Source organism: Phocoena sinus, chromosome 4 (genome assembly GCF_008692025.1).
Source record: "Phocoena sinus isolate mPhoSin1 chromosome 4, mPhoSin1.pri, whole genome shotgun sequence".
NCBI lineage: Eukaryota > Metazoa > Chordata > Mammalia > Artiodactyla > Phocoenidae > Phocoena > Phocoena sinus.
Genome location: NC_045766.1, coordinates 98,569,388 through 98,596,364, shown reverse-complemented (window position 1 = coordinate 98,596,364; position 26,977 = coordinate 98,569,388). Strand labels below are relative to the sequence as shown.

At 37.0% G+C, this 26,977-nt stretch overlaps 1 protein-coding gene and 1 pseudogene across 3 annotated transcripts in view; both read right to left on the bottom strand.

The window, feature by feature from the left end:
• The window catches only part of DCBLD2 (discoidin, CUB and LCCL domain containing 2), a 91,071-nt gene that overhangs the window by 19,094 nt on the left and 45,000 nt on the right, over positions 1-26,977 (bottom strand). For all 3 annotated transcript variants that reach the window (XM_032630581.1, XM_032630583.1, XM_032630584.1), the window contains 7 exons: positions 19,641-19,778; positions 7,466-7,517; positions 5,112-5,184; positions 4,657-4,790; positions 2,966-3,006; positions 1,865-2,080; positions 960-1,084 (listed from right to left, as the gene is read on the bottom strand). In XM_032630581.1, coding sequence (XP_032486472.1) covers positions 960-1,084; positions 1,865-2,080; positions 2,966-3,006; positions 4,657-4,790; positions 5,112-5,184; positions 7,466-7,517; positions 19,641-19,778 — 779 coding nt within the window. The remainder of the gene's footprint in view (positions 1-959; positions 1,085-1,864; positions 2,081-2,965; positions 3,007-4,656; positions 4,791-5,111; positions 5,185-7,465; positions 7,518-19,640; positions 19,779-26,977) is intronic.
• On the bottom strand, positions 20,870-22,146 carry LOC116753086 (annotated as a pseudogene).

Below are 26,977 nucleotides of genomic sequence, written 5' to 3'. Positions count from 1 at the left end.
AAGTTCATGTGATATCAAGCAGAAGAGAGGAAAGAAGGCCTTGAGTAACAGCTGAAGAGTTTAGATCCATACGAAAGATTAAAGGGAATCCCTGGAGTTTTTTGAACAGAGAGGTGAGAAAAGTGGCAAGTGAAAATATATTAGCATATCATGTATATGATAGAGAACTGATAGTATCATAAAATTGAACAAAACTCACAGGGAGGTTTCATTGAAAAAAATGTGCTCATAATTTCAATTCTAGATGAGAGGCATCCACCTTCCTTGGGGACAGGGACCCCTTGTGGTGGGTGGATCGAGGTCCAGGAGCCCAGGTGAAAGTAACAAACCTCTAGTTGATAGCCACCTCTACCTACTTGCTCTCTACCCCTAAGCATTGTCATTTCTTGCTAACTAGAACAGTTCATTATTACCACAGAGGTTAAGGAAATTCTTTAGGTGGAAAAAAAGTTGTTTTCTACGACAAAAGTTGGTGAGGTGATCTTGACATGACCTTTCTATAATATCCTACAATTTAATGCCCTTCTACCTTTAGCTCTTTTGTCCCCACCCCCGCTGGCCTAGAGTAGAAATCTAGGAACAAGTTAGGCTCTACATCATTCTGTGGATTGATAAGAAAAGCTTTTTAAGGACAAGAAATTAAAGTTCCTTTTTATTATTTCTTAATGAATTATTTAAACAAGTGAATTAAAATGTACTGGAAAAAAAAAATCAGGCAAGTACTTACCCTTACAATCATCAGAAGGGACCTAGAAGTACTGAGAATTTCCTAACCACAGGTAGAAGGGTAAGGCCAATAACTAACACTACCTAAAATAACCAGAAGAGGGCAGAGTAAGACCAAATGATATTTAATTTTTATATCACACAGGAAGAGCTTCTGTGGCTTTTGGCAAAGGCCACCTACCCCCCATCCCCCTTTTTAATGTTCTTTAAAAATACTCTGGTAATCATTTTACCTTATCCTGCTCCACACCAGGCTCTCTGTACACAGTCCATCTCTGCCCATCATCACTGTACAGAATTCTGTAGACTGACACATAGTAATTGTGCTCCACCATGGTGGAGCCGGTGGTTACAATGCCTGGGAATGGAGAGGTCCTTTTGTTAGTGCTCACAGTCTGATCTTTGAAGTTTGTTCATCATTGAAGCATTAACACCTAAAATGTACTGTTGAAACATTTTTGTCGCTGGCACATTACCATATCTAAGTGCACGTTTTCATCCTAATGGTAACTAAATCCTTGGCTTTGCTCCCTTGTAGAGACAAGAAGAATGATAGGCACACGTAAGGAAAGGACTATTGTATTTTGGCAGCTTGTGTTCACGACACTGCAAAATATAGTTCACCTACTGAGAAAGAATGACTTCCTGGGAATGAATAGATTAAAGAAGATTACTGGTATTATTTTTAGAACCAAAGCAAAATAAATCTTTAACAAAATTATCTAAACCAATCCTAACCAATTATTCTGACCATTTAAGTTGCTCTAAATAATTAAATTTATACTTGGCACATGTGGAATATTATTTGTAGCACTTAAAGTGGACTCCTTGAACACAAATTTCTCTTAATGACTATAGGAGATGGTTATTTCAGATGTCGCAAGATCCCTTCACTGAAACACGACCTTAAAAGAATCTCTTTACAATGAAAAGAAACACTAGTAAGAATCAAATACCAACTCCTCTCCTCTGCCATGCTTTATAAAACCAACTTCGGTCATATTAACACCAGTACACTAAACTTAAAACCACATAATTAAATTTGCAGTGACCTAATTTTCTATGAAATTCTTAGATGTCACTAGGTTTCCAAATGAAATTAGTATTATAAATCATCTAGAAAATTGTGTCTCTTAACCTGTGATCTTCTTTTCCTTATTCAGATCTATTTGCAACCACTGATATTCATCAGTGGCAAAAGCGGCCCAAGGAGGTCCAGGTTTTTTCAGCCTGGCCTTTTCGGGTTTCCAGCTGTTCTCCTGCCCTGTGTGGTCCGTCCACTCCAGCACAGATGATGCCGTTATTTGAGCATCGGCGATCACGCCAGATTCCATGCCCAGTGTTCCATAACAACCTGAAACAAAGAAGAAAGTAATTTGGCCTCCAGATATAAACTCAAAAATCTCTAAACACTTGCTCATTGGAAACTCTAATCGTTCCTTTAATTAACATACACTATGCTGACAATATACTGTACTAGAGGGCTTCAAAAGTATGCAAATGTTTCTTGGGTCTCTGTCTTCGTGTCTCATCAGAGAACGTACAGACATATTTATTCACAGCAGTAATCACTAGCTGAATGGCAACACATTACCCTCTCCCTGGGATACTCTCCCCAGAGGGCAACTTGCTCCCTTACCTCCTCTCCAGGTGTTTGCTCAGATGTCACATTCTCCATGAGGCCTGCCCCAACCCACATTAAACTTCGAACCTGTCCCTTCTGAACTGCCTGTCCTCTTTCCTTGCCTTATTTTCTACATCTTTTATAATATTGTAAACAGGACGTTATAAACATTCATTTACTTATCCGCTGTTTATTGTCAATCTCTCACTTCCAGAATGTAAGCTCCAGGAAAGCACAATTTTGTTTATTCTGCTCACTTTTGTTTCACTAGCACCAGAACAGTGCCTGACAAATGAAAAAAGGCACTCAATATTTTCTGTTGATTGAGTTAATTACTTCAGACATATTCAAAATTCCCTTTTTCTAAGGTAACTTCCATGCTTACATGATCATTTCTCTATTAATATAAAACCTCCAGTTTATTCCATTCATTAAATTATTAAGCACGTATTTTACCTCATAGAGTTATTCGTGATAACTAAATGAGAAAGTGCAAAAAAACCCCAAAACCCAAAACCCAACCTAGCAATTGGCAAAGTGCCTGATGTACAGTGTTCAAAAAATACTGGCTATTATACAAATTATGATAAGTTATAAAGTCCGTGAGAGACTTACCACTTGTCTTAAATGTAAAAAGACTTGTAGATAAGTGTCCCCTGAAAGAGAGAAAGACTTTTTTGGTGACACTCATATAACCACATGATTTCCTCATATTTGTCTTAGCAAAGCTTTCTTTTGCTTTTATTTCACTAAGCACCATCTATGGCTATCAGACAGCATAATCAATTTTCTCTACAAGTATCTAGTGCCTAGTTTCATATATGATTATGCAAGTGCATCCATGCAACCTTCAATATGTACTTATTTTATTTCTTTTTCATGAAATAAATTGATTCCTAAAGTGTTTCTGTGGCAATTGCTTTTTGGGAATATATAATGAAAAGTGTAATTCTCATAGAAAGAGGCTCAAGCTTCCTGGGGCAAACAGAAGAAAAGCTGGCTACTACTAAGAGAGACTGCATTTGTTACAGGAAATCAATGTATCTAAGAAAAAGTTTCAGTGTTACAATGTAGCACTGCATTTGAATTTCAAAGTAACCGGCAGAATAGGTGCTTAGGGAGAGTGGAGGGGTGGGATTATTAGTTATTAGTTCACCATATGGCAGGTCAAAGGGCCCTAAGGACCTTGGAGGGATAAAATCATCAAAGTCATCAGTGTATGCTCCTGCCTTTAGCACAACGCTCAAACCATCACAAATGGATGCAACCTGTCCGTTTTTTTAAATATGAAAGAGAGAACACATGAAAAAAATTCTTTCTAAAGGTATAACAGTGGAAAGGAATGAAACGATCCGCATAAAATCGTCCAGAAGAAACCAGAGGAAGGAAAGGTAGCTGACTCTAGAGCAGGGATGAGCAAATGACAGCCCATGCATGGCCTGTTTTGTATGGCCAGAAAGCTTAGAACAGTTTTTACGTAGTTAAAAAGTTGTAAATAAAACAAAAAAGAATGAGTGCCAGACATGTGGCCCATAAAGTCTGAAATATTTGTTAGCTGGCTCTCTACAGAAAAGGTTTGCTGCCTCCTGCTTTATACTGTCTTGAGTATGGATCACACTCTTGGCCTTCTGAATGAAACTGGCCTAGGACCTGAAGAGAAGCTGGCTTCAATTACGCTTATTGTCTGCAGGACCGAGCATGTCTAAGATGCAAGATTTACAAACAGATCACTCATACTATGTTTCTATTCAATGTTTCAATTTCTCCTGCTCTTGATGCCTAGTCTATGTTTTGTAATACAGTAGATCATAAATACCATGAAAATACATTCTTAAAATATTCTCTTGGGATGAGAGGGATTCATAATACTATCTGATTTATGTCAAAATTTGATTTATATTCAAAGCGTTTCAATTATCCTAATCCATCATGGGCCACACAGGCTATAAGGAACAGAGTAGTTAGTTATGCCTTCTGATCTTTAAAACGAAGTAAGGATTTGGCAATATACTTCTAGACTCACTCTGGGCTCTTTCAACACTTAGAAAAGAAGAAACAAATCACTCTTCCAAATGACTACCAACCTTTCTGACAGAGAACAAGCCAAGATAGCAAGACCTCGCCTGCACTCGTCAATACACTCAGATATCGAGCACACAAAGGTTATTTCATGAACACCATCAACGTCTGTCCTTATCACACAAAGGTTATTTCATGAACACCATCAACAGTGATACTGCTCAGGTCTAACTCATCCCTATCCCACCCCGTGAAACACGCTTATTATAAACAGCATATATACTTACACCACAGACGTTACGTTGTTAGCCAAAGAACTTTCATAGTACGGGATGCCTTTACTAATTACGACACTAATCCGGCCACCCAAAATGTTTGACACTACGCCTGCATGCACACCAGCCATGCACAATGGTGAGGACTTCAGGGAGGAAAGATAAAAGATTAGTTTAAAATTTTCTTTTGATAATTCATAAACAAGACACTTATACTTCTTCCTCTAGAAATTAATTGATCTGGGCAGTTTTCTTAATAAACATGGGATAGATTATTGATAATACAACACAGAACAGGTTTTTAGCAGAAGAAAAACAACAAAATGTTACATATTACTAAAAAGAAGTAATTCCTAGAAAATAAAAATCAAGATAAAGATACACAATAGATTACACATCTATCTATGAAGGAGTTTAAAAAAATGAAGTTTTATCATCACTTTAACGTAAGTCTATATCCAACTTACATCTCTATATCCATGAGGGATTGTTCCAGATATCTCAGCAAAAGGAAGCAGACAACCAGCGGGGCAGTATTTGCTGTGAAACAAAAACAAGTTAAAGGGTATATAGTGCTGTACTTTCTGGGGAAAAAGACCAAAAAATGTCACTTACCAGTTTTCAGTTCAATGTAAATACCATAATCTCACCACTCTGAGAGAACCACCACTTCTAAAAAGCCCTTAAGATTTTCTTCCAACCATTTACACGTCTTCACATACATATATACAAAAATTATTTCATATTCTACATACTGCTCTATTTTGCTTCATAATGAATGGCAGACATATTTCTACTGTAAGAGCTATTCATGATATTTAATAGCTACATTTGACTTGGTGGATGAGCCTCAATTTATTTCACCAGCTCTCTACTGATCAAATTTAAGTCGATTTAAAAAAAATGTTTGGCATTCATTTATTTACTCACTCACTCATCCACCTACCCACTTAACACATTTACATGAATGTCTATTACATTGTCTGTTAAGTGCCGGGCTGTGCTAGGTACCGGGTTTACAAAGGCCAACCAAGCAAATATGGTGCCATCCTCACTGGGTTTACATTCCTGTGGTGGGAGAATACATTAAATGGATACTTTAGATTAATTAGATTATGATTAATTAGATTATGATTATGCTATAAAGAAAAGGCACTCTATGAAATAACCGGGAGGAATATAACAATAAAAGTAATACAAACATTCAGCAAACTTACTATGTCCCAGGCAACATTCTAAGTACACTTCAAGTCATCCACATAAGAACCCTACATGGTAGGTATTATTATTATCCTCATTTTACAGATGAGGAAACTGATGAGCTGTGTGCCCAGGTCACACAGTTGTGTCGTGGTAGATGGGCTCCAGAGTTTGTGTTCATATGCAGGGCTCTGCACTGCCTCGGTCAGTGGACGGGGCTCTGACGAAGGGAAGCCTCAGCGGAGAACCACCAGCTGTCACTGGAACAGTGCAGGGATGTGCAACGCAACCAGAAGGAAAAGCATGTCCCTGAGGCAGGATGGCCTGTGTGTGTCTGGAACCGAGGACAACCAGTGCAGGTAGAGTGCAGTGAGAAAGGTAAGGTTAGTCTGAGAGAAGCTTGGAAGAGGGGACAGGGATCAGATCATGCAGAAGCCAGGGGGGCTGTGGTGAGGAGTCTTGGAGTATATTTCTAAGTAAAAAGAGGACGTCAACAAAGGATTTTGATGGTCTATACATATCATCTGATTTTTATTTTTGTTAAAAATTTATTCTGGCTCCTGGAAAGAAAAGAGACTGTAAGGACCATGAGTGGAGGATAAGACACAGTTAGGCAGTCCAGGCGAGAAAGGACGGCAGCTTGCATGTGGGTGGTGATAGACGGAGCTGGAGAGTGGAGGGTCCAAGACAGCTGATCCTCTGGCAGGGCCGTGTGACATACACCGATGCCAGGGTTACCGCTGCTGGCCACAACCCCCGACGAGGGCTGAAGAGCCCCACCAGCCCACAGAGAGAGAACCATTCCTGAAGACAAAATGAAGGTTCTTTGGGGAGCAGTAGCAAGTTGGGGGAGGTGAGTGAGATGGGTCTTCAAAGATGAGAATGAATTTGCTAAACAGAGAAGAATAAAGTGATTCCAGACAAAAGTTCTGAGAGCTCAGAGCAGTATAAATAATCCAGGGACGTTTCAACATGAGTAGGTTAACGTGAAACTAGAAAAATGGCCCAAAGACTACTTGTGAAGGACCCTGAGAACCAGGCTAATGAACAGGGATGGCATTTTGTCATAATAAGTAGCTCCTGAATATTTCAAAGCAGGGGAGTGAGCGAATACAGATTTTAGAAAATAACTTGGCAGAATGTGAATGGCAGAAAAAAGCCAGCAAAGGTTAGAAAAGGGAAACCAATTACAAGTTAATCCTAGTCCAAGCAAGAGACAAGGGTGTAAAGCAGGAAAATGGCAGTATTAATAAAAATGCCACCTGGGTAAGAACAGTGAGGAATTCTCTAACAGCCTAAATCATCCTGTTACTTCTTTTTGAGCAAAGATAAATGGATCTTCTACCTTTATTAGGAGTTTTGCCAGATTTTGAAGAGTGACTAGTCCTACTTTTAAAGTATATCCAAATTATACTTCCATTGTGGAGAAGATTCAAATGCTAAAAGTTAAGGCAAAATTTAAACATGGCAACTCAGTGGTTTTACATAAGCTCTGGTTTACTGATGTCTCAGAACAATGATTATGAGTCACACCATGTACATTAATCTTAAGTACATAAGATGAGGATGAAATAGATGAAGAGTAACATTTAAGAAAAAAAAGTCACAAATATGGTCATACCTGAACTCAGGTTCCAAAAAACTGGATGCAGTGTCTAAACAAGTAATTAGATCTAGGAAAAAAAAAAACAAAAACGGATTCAATAATAGGTTTATTCTTGCTGAAACACCAACTGTTTCCAAACCCATATCATATTGTTCTAAATTTCAAAATCTTAACAGCTATCAAGGTAGTACTTTAACTTTTTATAAGGTTTTGGCAATCACAATTTCTTTAAGTATCTGGACTTCTGGGGCTATGTCTGCCCAATATTGAATACACCACATCGCCTCATAGAATCACGTATCACACACATGGACGGCACACAGATAAGTATAATTTATAGCCCTGAAGTAGCTTCTATAAAATATATTGATAGCTTCTGAAGCAAATATTTCTTGTTACTATATGACTAAAAATGATCCTTTGCTGGTTACGCATGAGGGAAACAGTAACAAATGAAAGGTGAGTTAATTCTGTGGCTCTAACTAACTGCAACTCAAAATCTGGTCCAGGAGTAGGACCAGCAGCGGCAGTATCTTCTGGGAAGTTACTAGAAATTCAAAAGTTTGAACACCATCTAGACCTACAGCATCTCTTGGCAGTGGGGCCCAGAAAGCTATTTTAACAAGTCCTCCAGGTAATTCTAAAGCACACTCTGCATAAGACAGAACTTTAAAGTTTTAACATTTCCTATCTCAAAATCAAATCTGTGTAAGAGCTAACCTTGTCTAATTAAGACCTAGGTCACAGGCTTGTGTAAAAAGGTGGCTTCTGGTTCAAACATTTCAGTGGTTTCCTTCTGCTCTTAGGACAAAGGGCAAAGTCTTCAACACAGCCCCCAAGGTCCGACCTCAGTCTGGTTTTGCCCGTCTTGGCCTCTTTTCATACTAGCTTTCTTCCTCTTCCTCTGTGCTCTCGGCCAGGAAGGCGCTTCCACTATCCCTTCACCTGGCTCACTCCTCTCTAGATCTCAGCTTAACTGTCACATCCCCTCAGAAGCTGTTCCTGATCTTCGCAAGTCAAACTGTGCTAGCACACAGTAGGCACTTAGGGCTTTTTGGTTTAACGAATGGATGACTATTAGATGTTCTCATAGTACCATGTGTCACATAAGAGTGATCTGTTGCAATCATTTTAGTGTTGATAAGCAACATCATTTTATGATGCCTAGCCCATGGGTAGTGACTGAGGCTGTCAGTCTTCACCTTTGTATCGCCAGCAGCAATCACAGCATATGGCATAACAGGAGGCTTTCTATCAACATTTATTGAATAAATGGATGAATAAAAGCTTCTGATTGTTAGCATGTTTGGCTAAGTCCAATCATGGACTAACCTGTAGGGGGAAAACCTGGAAGAAGGTCCTAAGCCAATCACAAAGGTGAGTGATTTCACCTATAAATGCTAGCCAAACACTGTGCCGAGGGTTCCCAATACACTGACAGAGATAACACCTCGCATTCTTCTCGGCACACTGAAGGTGTACAAATATTTGTTAAATCAATGGCAAGCACAGAATAACTGATTATTCTATTTTACAATTCTGAAGAAAAATTATGTGTTTATTATCCAACTGGTATGTGTCTTGAAAGAACTAGAGCATAATAACTGTTAAACTAATAGGAAAGTGGTATTTTGAGAGAGATTACATGGATGAATATCTACATAGTATAGGTATGATTAAGTTAAATCTGTATTTTAGGAGTTTAAGAGGATACATGCCTGGATAGAGGTTCACTATCACCTGGTTAACTGACTAGGAAAAGCAGACAAACTGAATTACCTGTATATTCTATAGATATTCCTGGCAATCTTTACACAGCATCAATAAGAACTGATTTTCCACTTTCCTGTTCCACCAAAAGAGTTTCCAACTTCTAAGATTAGAAACTGAACTTCTAAGATTAATAGCCTGGGATGAAAAGGTACCTGTGTGGTCCAACATGGCATTCAAGCCATACGAAGACTGCCAGCTGGCCCTATTACCTTCAGGCTACATGCCAGAATCTCCTAGTCAACTATGGATATACTTGATTAGAAGAGGGCTTTATGATAATAAAGCCCATGCAGTGCTGAAACTCCAGATTTTGCACAAATGTATGCAACTCACTTGACCTTGCTCTCAAATTCCATGGGGGCTCAAAACAGCTCCCTAAGAGGAAAATATGAATTACAAATGGAAAGCTATAAGGAGAGCCAAGAAGACAAAAGAAAAAGAAAGAAAGTCACGATTAGAGATTTTGACCTTTACAACTCCATGAAGGCAAAGAAAACATCAATTAAGCAGGGAATTGAGAAACTTTAAAACGTGTCTTTCTAGAAAGCTTCTCTATTACTATCACTATTACTATAAGGCGCCCAGTTAACAAGAACACAGCCTAGGCAAGATGAATGCAACTCAAAGGGAACCATCTGACTCAAACTTCTCACAGCAATGTATAAGTTATCATAATGAATGGAATAGAACTGAGAGTCCAGAAATAAATCCTCAAATTTACAGTCATTGATTTCAACAAGGGTGCCAAGACAATTTAAGGGGGGTAAAAATAGTCTTTTTAACAAATGATGCTGGGACAACTGGATATCCACATGCAAAAGAAAGAAACCGAACCCCTACCTCAGATCATATATAAAAGTTAACTCAGGGCTTCCCTGGTGGCGCAGCAGTTGAGAGTCCGCCTGCCGATGCAGGGGACACGGGTTCGTGCCCCGGTCTGGGAAGATCCCACATGCTGCGGAGCGGCTGGGCCCGTAAGCCATGGCCGCTGAGCCTGCATGTCCGGAGCCTGTGCTCCGCAACGGGAGAGGCCACAACAGTGAGAGGCCTGAGTACCGCAAAAAAAGCGCAAAGAAACAAAAAAATAAACAAACAAAAGTTAACTCAAGGTGGATCTAAATTCAAGAGCTAAAACTATAAAACACTTAGAAGAAAATACAGGTATAAATCTTGACTCTGGATTAAGCAATAGTTTCTTAGATATGACACCAAAAGCATAAGCAAATACATAAAAACACATAAACTGATTTCATCAAAATTTGAAATTGCTGTGCTTCAAAGAATGCTATCATGAAAAAGAAAGATAAGCCAAAGAATGACAGAAAATATTTGCAAAGCATGTATCTGATAAGGATCTAGTATTCAGAATACGTAAGGAATTATTACAACTAGACATTAAAAAGACAACCCAATTTTTAAAAAAATATTTATTTATTTATTTGGCTGTGCCAAATCTTTAGTTGTGGCATGTGGGATCTAGTCCCTGACCAGGGATCGAACCCAGGCCCCCTGCATTGGGAGCTCGGAGTCTTAACCACTGCCAGGGAAATCCCTAACCCAATTTTAAAAGGAGCAAAGGATCTGAATAGACAGTTCTCCAATGAAGATATACAAATGGCTAATAAGCACATGAAAAGATACTCAACATGATTAAGTATCAGGGAAATACTAATAAAAATTACAGTGAGATACCGCTTTATACCCACTAGGATGACTAGAATCAAAAAAACAGGTAACAAGCGTTGGCAAGGATGTGGAGAAACTGGAACCCTCATATATTGCTAGTGAAATTGTGAAATGGTGCAACTGCTTTGGAAAATGGTCAGTGCCTTAAAAGGGTAAATACAGAGGTACCATATGACCCAGCAATTCCACTACCAGGTATATACCCATGAAAATTTAGAACATGTGTCCATACAACACGTGTACACAAATGTTCATCAACTGATGAATGGGTAAACAAAATGTGAAAGAAGTGGTATATTCATAAAATGAAATATTACCTGGCAATAAAAAGTGCTCATACATGCTACAACATGGATCAACTTCAAAAACATGCTAAGTGAAAGAAGCCAGTCACAAAAGAGCACATATTACATGATTTCATTTATATGAAATATCCAGAATAGGCAAATCTAGAGAGATAAAAGTAGATTAGTGGTAACCTAGGACTGGAGGGGGTTAAAGATTAGCAAATGGGTAGTGATTATTACTTGATTATTACTGACTACAGGGTTTCTTTTGTGGTGATGAAAACGGTCTAAAACTGACTGTGGTGATAACTGCACAACCCTAAATATACTGAAAATCAATGAACTGTACATTTTAAGTAGATGAATTGTACGGTATGCGAATTATCTCAATAAAACTATTAAAATCTTAAAAACAAGAAAGAAAAAGAAGCTATCATAGAAGTAGTAATAATTTCCTTTCATATACAGCATATTTGCATTGATGGATGAAATAAGCTTAGTAAAAGACAGAGCCAGGATTGGCAGTTTGTTTATTTATTCATTTGATCATGCATTCAACAGTTTTTAATAAGTATGTATTATGATCAGGTGTTCTTCTAGGTGCTATAGATGGAGCAAAGAACAATCAGACAAAAATCCCTGCATATATGAAGTGTACCTCCTGTGGGGGTAAGAAAAAATAGACAATGTAAATAAGAAAAATATATAGTGTATTAGTCGATAATAAATACACAAGAAAAATAAAGGAAGGAAGTTAGGGAAAGTTAAGGGGTTGCAATTTTAAGTAGAGTGGTCAGGGTAGGCCTTACTGAGAAGGAAGCATTTGAATAAAACTCTAAAATAGGTGAGGGAGTGAGGTATTAGGTATGTGGATAACGGAGAACAGTCAAAGGGAATCACAAAGGCCCTCAGAAGGAAGTATGCCCAGCATTGTTGAGGCCAGAGTGAACAAGGGGAAGACAAGTAAGAGATGAAGCCAAACGAGTCATGAGAAGCCATATCCTAATGGCGTCTTGGAGGTAAGGACACTGGGCAGAATGAGATGGGACCTTCGATTTAATAGGATCACACTGATCACTGGGTTGAGAGTAGACTGAAGGGGAGAAAGGGCAGAAACAAAGGTCGGGGAGAAAGGGCAGAAACAAAGGCCAGGGAGGAATCTCTTGCCATAACTGAGGTAAAAGTTGATGGTAACGTGAACTAGTGTAGCAGTGGAGGCCAAGAGATGTAGTCAAATTCTGATATACGTACATATATATTCAGAGAGGTGGTGATGGATGTGAAGTTTGAGACAGAGTCAAAGATAACTTGAAGGTTTCTGACCTGCGGTAATTAAAAGTATGCATTCCACGTAAAGTGCTTAGGGCAGTGATTATAATAGTAAGTACTGATAAAGTACTCATTGTCAGCTCAGTTATCAAGCTGGATCCACTCTAACACAATACTAGCACACAATACTAGAAAATCAGTGATATATGTTCACAGTGAAGAGCAGTATTTAATTCACTCAGTTCTCAACTAAGAGCTTCTGGATGGGAATTTTTTTTTTTTTGGTAATTTTACTCCAATATTTAATACATACAAAAGAATACTTATAACATATACATTACTACACGAAACACCAAATATACTGTGAACTTCATTTGGGTGCTCTGGACAGCAGGGAATGGCAGCAGTAGTAGTACGCAGAACGCCCTCAGGGATTCTGCTGAAGCTCACAGCACTCCATTCCCTCATTTCCCCCGCGCGGCCCAAAGAAGAGGTGGCATCTACAGTGCACATTCTACACTAGTTTTAGCAGCAGAGTCTAACCCAAAGTGAGTGTGATCATAATCCCTATAAAAAGAGCTGCTCTAACCTTTAAAGAGGAGGCAGGCCTCCATTGGGTTTTGAAGGCAGGATTATGTGACCATGAGGAAGAGCACAAGAAAAATACGAAAACAAAGATGAGCCAATAATCAACAACAGGATGACAGATTTCAGGGTTTTCTTAATGAAGACATCAACATCAGATTTTCTAAGACAGCTCTAACTTAGTTAGCAATATTACTATGAGGCATAATTGATATCCTATACACAGGGTTTTATTTAAAGTACAATTAAAATTTTTTCTAATATATAGTAACTGCATAGGCTTGGGAACTTCCTAGTTATTCCATGAAATATTTTTTAAAACATGATACCTAATGTTAACCCACATGTAATACCATGAAAATATGATATTTTATAAGTTCACAAATAATAAAAAATATCAGCATATTGGCTACTTAGAAATATTTTTGATTGACAGCACTGTCTATTCCTGAGATTAAAGGATTGTGAAAGAGATTTAGATTTTCCCCTAATTAATACTCTGTTTTGTGCTCTTGAATAAATTGAAAAGACTCTCAGCAGTGTCAGTACCCATCACTTACAAGAGTATATCACCAACTATATTAGCTGCAGGGTATAATTTTTGTCCAGCTGAAGCCATTTACTTCTGAGGGAAGGGATGCTTGAGTGCCTTTATTTATTCTAACTCAAGGAAGCATAAAGCACTGTAACTAAGTAATTATATTTACCAGAAAGAAGAAAATACACAAAGCAAGACAATGTATACTACAAATTCTTCTCCTTTATTTGCTCTGAAATTCTTTTAAATAACAAATTCCCCAGAAACTGAAGGGACCCGAGGTCATTCTTTCCCAATTCTCACTTTGTCAGCAACCTTGCATTGCAGGTGTACAGATAGCTACTTTGTTCAAGAGCTAGAGGATGTGGGACAAGGCTCATCTTTCTGCTAAATTCTTGTGGCAATATTATTGTGTGACCTTGGGAATAATTCCTTGTTTCCACGATAGGAACCTGGCACTGATTTGTACCATGTGCAATCTAGTGAAGGGAAATTTACGTATATAATAAAACATAATTTACCGTGATTCAGCATCAACTAACATTTACTAAGTGGCAGATAATTTATGTGGTACTTTACATCTAATCTCCTTTTACATACTGAGAATAGAGAATAAATCTTGTTTCTCTTAGAAATATTACAATGCCATCTATGGAAGCTGAGTCCACAACAGAAGCTCAGGGAAAATTTTCTCAGATGAAAACAATTTTTTTTTTTTTCACAGATGATGTAGGCATGGCTCAGTTGCCTAAGCAATAAGTCAAATAGGCTACAAGCTACATATGGATAGATCAAACCCTCTCCACACCTAAATTCCTATATACTAAAAAATGAACATAAGACATATTAAAGACATTATAAGACATATTGAAATAACATAAGACATCTTATATTAAAATATAAGAGACATTAAAAATATTAAAGATTGTAAGACACATTAAAATTCTTTTGTAACCTAGTATCGAGGACACTAATAATATCTTAGTAAGAGTAGCAGTGAATGAATTTGTCCCCCGGATAGCACAAGATAGCACAAACACATACTTAGCCCCTTAAAAGAATTGCTAACTTACTAAAAAAACCAAAAAAAACAAAACACATAGAAAACACTTAAAATCATTAAGGTGCTCTTGAGGTTATCTGTCAGTCTGAAATAAACTCTACCTCATAAAGGTGAATTGCCTCTTTGGGTTATACCACCTTAACAAATTAATTCTGTTTATAAATTTCTCTGCAAAATTGGTAACACATCAGCACCTTTGTTGTACAAGTTGACATCAAAATACAGATATTTTTCTGCGTGTATACACACAAACACTATACATATTCATTTGTGTATAAATAAGGACAAATCTAAAAATATGCATGTAAACTGAGACTTCATTAATAAAATCTTACTAAATAGTTTAAAAGTTTTAAAACGTTTGCCAGACACAACAACAAAAATTAGGAACGCAACAGAAAAACTAAAAATAGAAACATAGCTAAGTGTAGCACTCAAAACAGAAAGGATGCTATAAAATTACTGTACAATTAAGGTAGCAAAAAATCTAAGGAATTCATGCTCTATTTTCAAAACCAAAAACATCCCATGCAGGAAAAAAAAAACCAGTTACAGAAATCTGGACTCTATTAGAAAGGAGTTCTCTATTCCACCCTTAGGTTTCATTTACAAGTTAATATAATCCGATGGAAGATGGAAGAAATGGAAAATATTTGCAAAAAAATGTGGTTAAAGAATGTAGCAATTAAAACCTTTTATACTATTGGTGTTAAGTCTAAAAATAACCCAGCATATAGCAATAATAACCCTGTCAAATGGGAATATTTGTCAGGCTCAGCTGTCCCCAAGTCCTAAGCACATTGTCAGGAGGCAATGAATAAACAAGTGTTTATGAGTTCCAATTAGGCAGCATGTTAATACATCTACATTGGATCATTTTATTTCACATGTAATTTTAAACTAGTTCCTGTTTTTTCCTAAAAAAATAAAGGCAAACTTTAGAGTGACCAATACAAAATTCTGGATTGGTAAAATTTGAAGTAATGAGGTTTAACATTACTTTTTAAGTGATAATTCATGTTCTAAAAAAGGAATATCAGACTATCACTTTTCAGCTGGTCATACACATATATATGTGTACACACACACGGATACACACCCCGCCCCAAATTGATGGCACATAACAAACAGAGGCTGCCTTAAAAGACCAGAAGCTATCAATGCAAATGCAGACATGCCTTCTGAGCTCATTGTTCCGTAACTAAAATTACCTAAAAAATTATTGCCCAGAGTCATCCTAGAAATGTTGAGCTTTTCTTAGAAAGTGGTTAATGTTGAACAGATTCAAAACCAGGAATTTAGAGCAAATCACCTATAAAATTTATTTTATTTTTCAAGTCCAGTGGTAACTACTGTTTTTTACATTTACATTTTAGAATGAAAATGTCGGTATCATTTATTATTCTGGATTAAAAGAACTGAGTTACTGAGTCTGGAGTGGCTGGCTTTGACTCTCTCAGTAAGACCAGCAGTAACTAAGGAGTTTCTCTCTACAGAACTTCTAAACAGTGGTTGCTAATATGTTGCCCAGGATATGTCTAGGATCCACGTACATCTTCATTTTCAGATGAAAATTTCAATTTCAGAAAGTCTAGTTCGAATCTGATGGAATTATACCAACTCAGAGTAAATTACTAATCCTCTAATTATTACTGAAGTGTTGATTAATATTTTTATCTGTCTTTCTTTGCTACTCAATAGAAACAGGAAAACTTCCTTTCACTGGTGGATAAAATCTTTCAAAAGAGGTTTCCAGGTGAAAATTAAAAGTGGTAATTGTCAATGTAAAAGACTGGAAACTACTGCTCAAAGATCATTAAAAATAACAGAGAGGAATAAAACCATTAAAGTTATAAAAACTAGACCCTAAAGTGAAGAGCACACCAGGTACAGTGCTCCAGACATCACCGAGGCACTGTAGCAGCTCAGCACCTCATCCAAGAAGCTTCTTTGTATCTGAAGCCTCTTACTTCAACATAAACTCAGGTAGAATGAATATTAATCCTTTGAAATGTTTCCCTGTAGAAGATATGTCTGGTTCAAAAGTCTTTAAAAAGAATTAAATTAGAATCTGGCCTAATTCTGGAGCTACTTTTATAGCAAGATCTCTTAATTTGGTCATCTCTGATCCAGCCCCCTCTAAACAGCCTCTTACCTGGCCTCCCTACAATTCTTCCTCTCTCTCTTGGGCCCGTTCTTCACAGATCAGGGAATCGTAAAAACAAAAACATAAATCCAGTCACATCACTACCCTGCTCTAACAGCTTCCATGCACTTTTTTGGGGATAAAACTCCAACCCTTACATTTTCTGCAAGGCCCTGAATAATGTGACTTACCACTCATTCATTTCACCCCAGCTGTGCTGGTTATTTTTCCAGTTCCTCCAAAGCTCCTTCCCACCCTAAGGCCTTTGCACCTGCTGCTCTCTTCCCTACAATGTTCTTCCCTGTATGTCTGGAACCTCCAATTAATCCTTTGGTTCTGGGCTCAGAAGTGGTTTCTTCAGGAGAGCTTTGCTCTTCACCAATCTTCTACTCCCTGCACCCTTCTGGCCTCTCATTATTTGAATGTTTCCTTCATCATACTTATAACTGCAATTAAGTAACCATGTGTTTAATGCCTTTTTCCAACCCTGTACTGTAAGCCCTGTGAAGGTGTGATTGCGTCTGTCTCATTTACTGCTGTTTTCCCGGTGCCAGGCCTATTGCAGGAAATAAGGCACTGAAGGGAATATAATTTTGCAATGGGCTCTTGTAAGAAGTAATGAAAATTAGTCTATCTTACACAAAATCATGGCTGTATCAACCACACATCACACTATAACGTTAACAAGTCTTTGTGACAGTTTAACAAATGACGAAGCCAGTGAAGCAAGATTTTTCACAACTTTTTCATTCCCAAATACTCTAAACCGTTAACTAGGTTATTAAGCTGGGGACACGTAGTGATGTTCCTTGAAAATATTCATGGAATTCAGCGTGGCAGCTAAGTTTCCTGGATGGAAACAAACTGAGACTCTCAACCAAAGTGCACCAGCCTTCAAATGAATGAGCCATTAGAAGAAATTATGTCTGAAAGGCCACCCAAGAAGAAGTAATATGAAATTCAACCAGTGTTCTCTTGAACTTAGCCAATTCACTTCAAATGAAACAAATGCTTGATGGATGGGTAAGAACGCACAAAAACATTAAGAAAAAATTCAGGAGCAAGCTGTGAGATGAGGATTTCCCAAGATGATTATGACTTTGTAAAGTGTTACTATAAAGAAGTTCCTGATTAAGGTGGATATTTCGAAAAAATCTTTGGAAGCTAAGAGTCATCTAAAATAGTGACATAGCCATTTTAAATCTGGCATAGATGTATATAAGTCTACAATATACTGATTGTGGTATCTGAGATGATTGTCAATTCTTAAGAAACTCTAATAAGGGCATTTAGGTTTCCGTGGATCAAAAGCTCCATAATTTAAATAGCCAATGTAAGAAACTTTTTTTTCTAAAGAGGAGATACTTATTTTCCAGAAACCTTTAACTCAATAAATAACAAACAGAGAAAGGGGAAAATATGAAAACACAAAATAAATAATTTAACCTGATACTGTGACCAAGAAACTTAAGAAGAATAAGAAGCAAAGTAATTATCTTCTATCCTCTCACCCATCAACCCAAGACTTTCACAAAGTAAAACCGAAAGGATGGAAAGCTATCATTTCACTCTGTGTTTTCTACCTTACTCTTCTGATGGTGGCGGGTGGGGCAGGAGTGGGGAAAGTGAGATGTGTGTGTGTACAGTAGTCAAAGGGGGGAAACTAACATTTGTCTTCTGCCTACTATGTTATGTGCCTACAGACACTAAACATGTATTATTAGATTTAGTCCTCACAACTAACCCATTTACAGATGAAACTGACAGAGGTGAAATGACTGGTCAGAGGTCACTTGCTTAGTACATGGCAATGGCAGGCTTTGATTCCAGGGCTACCTAGTGCCCCTTCTACAACACCACACTGCCTTAGTTTTCCTCGTTCTGTCAAATATATTAATTGTTCATTTAGCATAACATTTCCAGTTCTTTTCTTTCCATTATTCCATGCAAATGAGTTTTCTTTTTCACTCTAAGGGATTTTATTAGTCTTCAAACATTGTTCCATAGCTTAGAAATTAAGGGAAAATAGACCTTTTTTCACATAGAACAGCTCTCCTCTCTCACACTCTTAATGAAACTTTAATGAGACAGATAGTGTGTATCTATTTCACTTAATAGCCTTGCTTTTAATTCCCCCCTTCAGATTCTAAATATTAACAATCTAGAAAATATCTCATGTTTATCTTGTAGTGTCTCAGAGAGCATTCCCCAGGTTATTCCTGGTGCTATGCAAGTCTCTTCTTTGAAAAGAATGGTAATATGGTTTTTAACACAGTAAGATGAAGTGGTAAACTGTGGATAATAAAGCTTTAAATTGATACATTTCAGTAACTGATTTTTTTTTTTTTTTTGCGGTACGTGGGCCTCTCACCGCCGTGGCCTCTCCTGCCGCGGCCTCTCCCGCCGTGGAGCACAGGCTCCGGACACGCAGGCCCAACAGCCATGGCTCATGGGTCCAGCCGCTCCGCGGCATGTGGGATCTTCCCGGACCGGAGCACGAACCCGTGTCCCCTGCCTCGGCCGGCAGACTCTCAACCACTGTGCAACCAGGGAAGACCCACTGATAGATATTTTAAAGTTATTATCATTTGTGTTCCAATCTTATAAAGGTGGAAAACTTAATATTTCTTCTACTAAGGAAAGGTAAGTATATAAAAAGTTAATATACTTAATTTTTAAAATTCTGAAACTGATCTAATTTTGTCAGATTTATATATGTCGTATTAACTGTTCAGTCTTCCTACTGTATTCCAAACTCAGATAACAGGTACTCAAAGAAAACATTGCATTTTTGTTTTCAGAAACTGTAAAATGTGGGAATCATGATATAAAGTGAAAATTACCTTGCTTATCTATAACCGAGTAAGAAGCCAAAAATCCTCGTCCAGAAACATGAATTCCACTCATGAACAGCACTGTAATTTCATTGCTTTTTGATTCAATTGAATGGTTCATTTGCAACCCCAGACCACAGTATTTGCCTAGGAATCAAAGAAAAGCAGATATTTGGTGTGATTCATGAAGTCAATAATATTTACAATGTAGGTAAAAGAATCATAATAATATACCAAAACGGGCATTAAATTAATCTAAAATGACTAGAATGTTTAATGATGAAAAACTCACATTACTCTGGAGAGAAAAAAATTCCAACTAATAACTGTTCAAATGATTCAAAAGGAAAAACAGTGTATACAGGCATCACTGACCTTATAATGACTCAGTTTCCTGTGAAATATATTTATACTCTTTAAAACTATGACAAGGAATTATAAAAAATTAACTTAAAGCATTTCATGCAGGCAGGTGGCTCATAAGTGAATTGACAGTCAAGCAGTAGTATTCTTAACATGTTCCCCAAGGGGGAACAGATTCTTGAGCTCCGGGCACCCCTTAAACCTTTTACAGACCTTCTCAAGTTTTCTTCCAAGAATTGTTGGACTTCTGTCAACCCCTTTAGGTGATCATATCTAGTCCTACAGCTTTAACTATGATATGACAATTCACATTTATACCTCTACATAGCCTCTTCCTTGAACTTCAGATGCATGTATCTAACTGCCTACCAACTTTTATCCTTTAATGTCTAACAGACATGTAAAAAATAACATATCCTCCCTCAGTACAGATCTAAGTTTATTAAGATAAAAGGGCAGAAAAAAAATTAGAGCAAGATATCCACCAATAACTAATAAAAATGGGTTTTTCTTTTTTTTATTCCCAAATTTCAGCCATTTATTTTTTTTCATCTTTTAATTCCTATGGGGTTCATCAATTCTTTATCAGTTAATATTCTCATTGACAAAGACCAATTTATATTAACTATAGTTATATATAACATATCAAGGGAGTACATGGGAAAATCAGAACACAAGACTTCATCAGCTAAATAGAGTTCAACTCAGTTTGCTGTTATGGAGACAAACAAGATAAATATATTGAAGCATAAACAAAATATTACGCTCAGAATAACAGCATTCCAGAAGGAAATGGAAAGCTGAAGATACAATAAACGTCTCTAATTTACAATATGTATAATTATATAATTTATTAAAATCAACAAAATTCATGTACAAAATATTAACATGGCAGCCATTAAGTTTGTTAAGCACTTCAAATACTGAAATGTTAAAACAGTAAAACTACACTAAGCACCTTTTGCATCAAGGGATCTAATCTAACTCACTAGTTCAGGTTGAACATTCACTCTCTGAAGTATTTCTTCAGGCATGCAAAAAACAGGGCTAACAGGTTTAATCTGTTCTTCTCCCAAAAGTGACAATCCAGCAATTCCAAATAGAGTGTGAAAAGGATCTACCACATCTCCTGGCCTGTCCGCAAATCCTCCCGTTTCTTCATCTTGACATGCTACTTGACATGAAACTGTGCAGTTTCTCTCTGTCAATCCAATGAAGCCTTCCAATTATCTTTAGGGAAGCCAACACCCACCAAGAATAGCATACATCTGGTAACTTCTCTGGCCTTCCATTGAGTCCACCTGATGGAAGCTGTCGTTCACAAAGCCACCAACCAAGTAAATCAGAATTTACTCGATGCAACTGACTAGTAATAGCCCGGAATCCTGCGCAGCATGGGATTCAGAACCTGGCCTGCAACCAAATCCACCATCAAAGTTCATACATGATAAAACAAATTCGATTGCCTTTTCCACATTAATAGCATCCAGCTTCCCCAATAGAGCCAAAGTTGCCACCGCACAAAAAGAGAATCTTGTGTTGATTTCTCCCTATTATATAAAAGTAGATTTTCACATCCCATGAAACAGCTGGACTCTCCTGCCTGCACTGCATTCAGCCCTTATCTTTTAGACTGGCCCCCTCTGTTCCAGTACTCCTGTACGCTGATATAACTAGCGCAGTGCATGCTGGAACTTCCAGCAGACGATTAACTCCAGTTAGACCAGCTGCTTAGTGGGACCCCAAATAACTCCAGTGAAAGAACCATCTTCTTTCTGTAGACTCTGAACATATTCCACAACTTTATTTACATCAATAACATTAATACTATCATAGAGAGTAAGAATCTGGACAGCACTAAGAGTGTACAAAAGATGAGGATCATGTCTAATACTAGCACTTATTCCACCACACTCGTGTTGACAAGACTTAATAAATGTCAGAATTTCTTCTCTATTCATGCGATGTAGCTGTCCCATGAGATCCATTACAGTCAGACCCCAATAGATGCCATTCATTCTCAAATATTCAGACATACAGTATTCATAATCATCTTTGAGCCATAGGATGCTATATAATCTGCAAGCTTCTCCACTAATAGGGTGTCGGGTGCATCTGACTTGATAATAACATCCTTCTGTGGTGTGCCCATGTCTGAGACCGAAAAAAGCAAAAATGGGTTTTTCTTATGTGCCTGGTAACTTTAACAAATTCTGAATAAAAAGTTCTAAAAATATTTTAAGTTGAACATCACTTGATGTCCATTTTCAAGGACTATACATTTTCATGTGAGTAGAAAATGCTAAATAATCAACCAAAACCCCCAACAGAACTGGTAAGGGAGATAAGGTCACAAGGTCGATCGATATACAAGTCAATTGTAAACAATAACCTAATCAAAATGGGCAGAAGACCTAAATAGACATTTCTCCAAAGAAGACATACAGATGGCCAACAGGCACATGAAAAGATGCTCAACACTACTAATTACTAGAGAAATGCAAATCAAAACTACAGTGAGTTATCACCTCACACCTGTCAGAATGATATCATCAAAAAATCTACAAATGGGCTTCCCTGGTGGCGCAGTGGTTGAGAGTCCGCCTGCTGATGCAGGGGACCCGGGTTCGTGCCCCGGTGCGGGAAGATCCCACATGCCGCAGGAGCGGCTGGGCCCGTGAGCCATGGCCGCTGGCGTCCGGAGCCTGTGCTCCACAGCGGGAGGGACCACAGCAGTGAGAGCCCCGCGTACCGCAAAAAAAAAAAAAAAAAAAAAAAAAATCTACAAATGATAAATGCTGGAGAGGGTGTGAAGAAAAGGGAACCCTCCTACACTGCTGGTGGGAATGTAAATTGGTGCAGCCACTATGGAAAACTGTAAAATAGAGCTACCATATGATTCAGCAATCTCACTCCTGGTAACATATCCAGAAAAGATGAAAACTGTAATTTGAAAAGATACATGCACCTCCCTCCCCCCGCCAATGTTCATAATATAGCAGCACTATTTACAATAGCCAAGACACAGAAGCAACCTAAGCATCTGTCAACAAATGAATGGATAAAGAAGATGTGGTATGGGACTTCGTTCGTGATCCAGTGGTAAAGAATCCACCTTCCAATGCAGGGGACGCGGGTTCCATCCCTGGTCGGGGAACTAAGGTCCCAAATGCCACGGGGCAACTAAGCCCGCGTGCCTCAACGATTGAGCCTGCATGCTGCAAACTACAGAGCCCAGGCACTCTGGAGCCCAAGCACTCTGGAGTCCATGTGCCCTGGAGCCCACACACCGTAACTAGAGACAGAAAACCCACAGGCCACTAGAGAGAGAAGCCCATACACTGCAACAAAGACCCGACACAGCCGGAAAAAAAAAAAAAAAAAAAAAAGAAAGAAAAAAAGACAAAAAAAGAGACGTGGTATGTATGTGTATGTGTATACACACACTACACACACACACACACACACACACACACACACACACAATGGAATATTACTCAGCCAAAAAAGAATGAAATATTGCTACCTGCAGCAACCTAGAGAATATCATACTAACTGAAGTCAGAAAGACAAATACATGGTATCACTTATATGAGGAATCTAAAAAATAATACAAATGAATTCATTATAAAACAGAAACAGACTCACAGACACAGTAAACAAACTTATGGTTACCAAAGGGGAGAGAGAGGTGGGGAGGGAAAAATTAGGAGTATGGGATTAACAAATACAAACTACTACTGTATATAAAGTAGATAAGCAACAAAGATTTACTGTGTAGCACATGGAATTATACTCAAAATCTTGTAACAGCCTATAATGGAATATAACTTGCAAAAAAAAAAAAAACCTGTCAATCACTATGCTGTGTACCTGGAAACTAACATAACATTGTAAATCAACTATACTTCAATTTTAAAAAATCAATTTTATTTCCATAAACTAGTGACAATCTGAAATGAAATTTTTAAAGCTTAATTTATAATAGCAACAAAAAGATTAACTAAAAGATACATTTAAAAAAAAGAAATTCAAAACCTGTACATTAAAATATGCAAAGCTGCTGAAAAAAATTAAAGAACTAAATAAATCAGGAGATATACCAAGTTCATGGACTAGAAGATTCAATATTGTTAAGATGTCAGTTCTCCCCAAGTTGATCTACTGGTTTTTTTTTTTTTTTTTTTTAGAAATTAACAAGTTGAACCTAAAATGTATATGGAAGTGCAAAGGACATAGAATAGCCAAAATAATTTTAGTAAAGAAGACAGTAGAGAGACTTACATTACCTGCTTTTAAACTTACTATATAAAACTACAGTAATCAAGAAGAGTGTGGCATCATCGTAAGGGCAAATATCTACATTAATCTGAATGGAGCAGAAGAGAGTCCAGAAATGAACCTACTTACAACTATCAACTGATTTCTGACAAAAGTGTCAACAGGGAAAGAACAGTCGTTTCAACAAATGTACTAAGCCAGTTGGATATCAATATGAAAACACAACTCAGAACTTCACAATATACACAAAAATTAAGTCAAAATGGATCATAGATTTAACTCTAAGCGCTAACCTTATAAAACTCTTACAAGAAGACATAAAAGAAAACTTTGTGACTTTGGGTTAGGCAAGGATTTCTTAGATTCAAAACCGAAAGCATAATCCATTGAAGAAAAATAATAATTAGGATTTTATCAAAATTTTAAATGTTTGCTCTTTAAAAGACACCATTAAGAAAATGAAAAAAACGACAGGTTAAGAAAAAATATTTGCAAAACATTAATCTGATAAAGACCTCACATCTGAAATGTGTAAAAACTCCTGTAACTCAATCAATCCAATTTTTTTAAATGGGCAAAAGATTTAAACAGACACTTTAACAAAGAAGATACACTCAAGGCAAATAAGCACATGAAAAGGTGCTCAACAGTATTAGTCATTAAAGAAATGCATTATTAAAACTAATGAGGAGATACCACTACATACCCACTAGATTAGCTATAATCAAAAAGACTGACAAAACCAAATATTGGTAAGAATGTGGAGAAACTGAAACCTTCATACACTGATGATGGAATCATAAAGGGCACAGCCATTTTTGAAAAACAATTTTGGCAGTTTCTTAACATGTTAAACATAAAATATACATATCATACATTTCATACAACCCAACAATTCCACTTCTAGTTATCTTTTATTTGCCCAAAACAAAAATGATGAACCTCAAAAACATTATACTAAATAGAAGAAGCCATTTATGATATTTCTAGAAAAGGCAAAAAAAAAAGATAAAACATAGGATCAGTGGCTGCTTGGGACCAGGGGTGAAGTGGGAACTGACTCTAAATGGGCACAAGGGAACTTTTTGGTGTGATGGGAAATTTCTAAACCTGCATTTTAGTGATGTTCACCCAGCTATATAAATATACTAAAACTCATCAAACTATACATTTAAAATAGGTGAAATTTATGGTATATAAATTGTATCTCGATAAAGCTTTCAAAAGAAATACAAACATTAAAACAATTTTTATTGTGAGGTGTTTTGCACAAAGAAAAAATAGGTCACAGAATCAGACACAGCAGAACAAGAACTTCAGAGATCTATTTCATGCCCCTTCTGACAGCTGAAAAAACTGAATACCAAACATCAAGGTGTGCATACACGCACGAGTGTACACACACACACACACACACACACACACACACAGGTCTTAGGTGTTTGCTATGGTGTTCAATATAAAATATGTCTTGCTCATCCTTTCTTTATTTTTTAAATATTTATTTATTCAGCTGTGCCGGGTCTCAGTTGCAACACTCCGGCTCTTTGTTGCCGAGTGCCGGATCTTTATTTGCAGCATGCAAACTCCTAGTTGCGGCATGTGGGATCTAGTTTCCTACCAGGGATTGAACCCGGGTCCCACGCATTGGTAGTGTGGAGTCTTAGCCACTGTACCACCAGGGAAGTCCTTGCTCATTCTTTCTTTAAAAACACCTACTGTGCAAAAAAAAAAAAAAAAGCCTTCTATTGCTAAATATGGAATGCAATTTAAATATAGCTATTAATATTTTTAACTTTCAAGTAAAACAACAAAGAACCCTATAACAGTTATTATCTGAATATACAAGAAAAGATGATTAAGTCTTTAGATTGTTTAATACTAAATAACTTAGAAACAGTCTGACAAATAGGACAAATATTAAATACTGTATTATTTTTGAATACTAAATATTAAAAAATAATGACCTAATATTAAAACAGAGCAATATAATATGTACTTCATGTTATTCCAAATATTACCTCAAATACTAAAAATATTAGACATTGTATAATTTGTTAGCAAAACCAAATGTGTGCAGAGCCAGGGCCCATCACATTAAATCTTAAGGCCCAGTGGGAATAGGTAAAAGGAAGAAAAATTGTATCAGCTAGAATCTTTACATAAACCAGTTAACTCTTGTAAAAATGAACAATAGGTTCAGCTGGGCTTACCAGCACTAGCTGTTCTTTGCCATTTAAGGATTTTATTACAAGGCTCATAAAGGTGCTCAGTACAAATACTGACTTTTCAGATACTTTTAGATACAAACAAAAAAGGTCATATTTAAATGATCATAAAGAATATGATCATGACACACAGAAGTATCCTTACTTTATAAAAATTATATCATGTATACAAATACCAGGAAATTCCAAGTTATTAGATTTAAAAGTGAAAGTGCTCTATGAAAATAAATAATTGACAAAAATATATTCTTGAAGTGACACAAAAAATTTTTTAACCCTTTTATAATATAGACATAATCATAAAAGTATTTTCTATTAGCATTGCAGTTTTACCTCTTGTTTATTTAGGGTTCTCTTGTCAACTGAAATGTGTATAAATTCAATCTGTGGTAGAAACAGAACATTTTTTTAAAACCCCTCTTTTTCTGTGAAACTCAATAGGCAGTCCTAAAGAATCCCAATTTAAAAAAATAA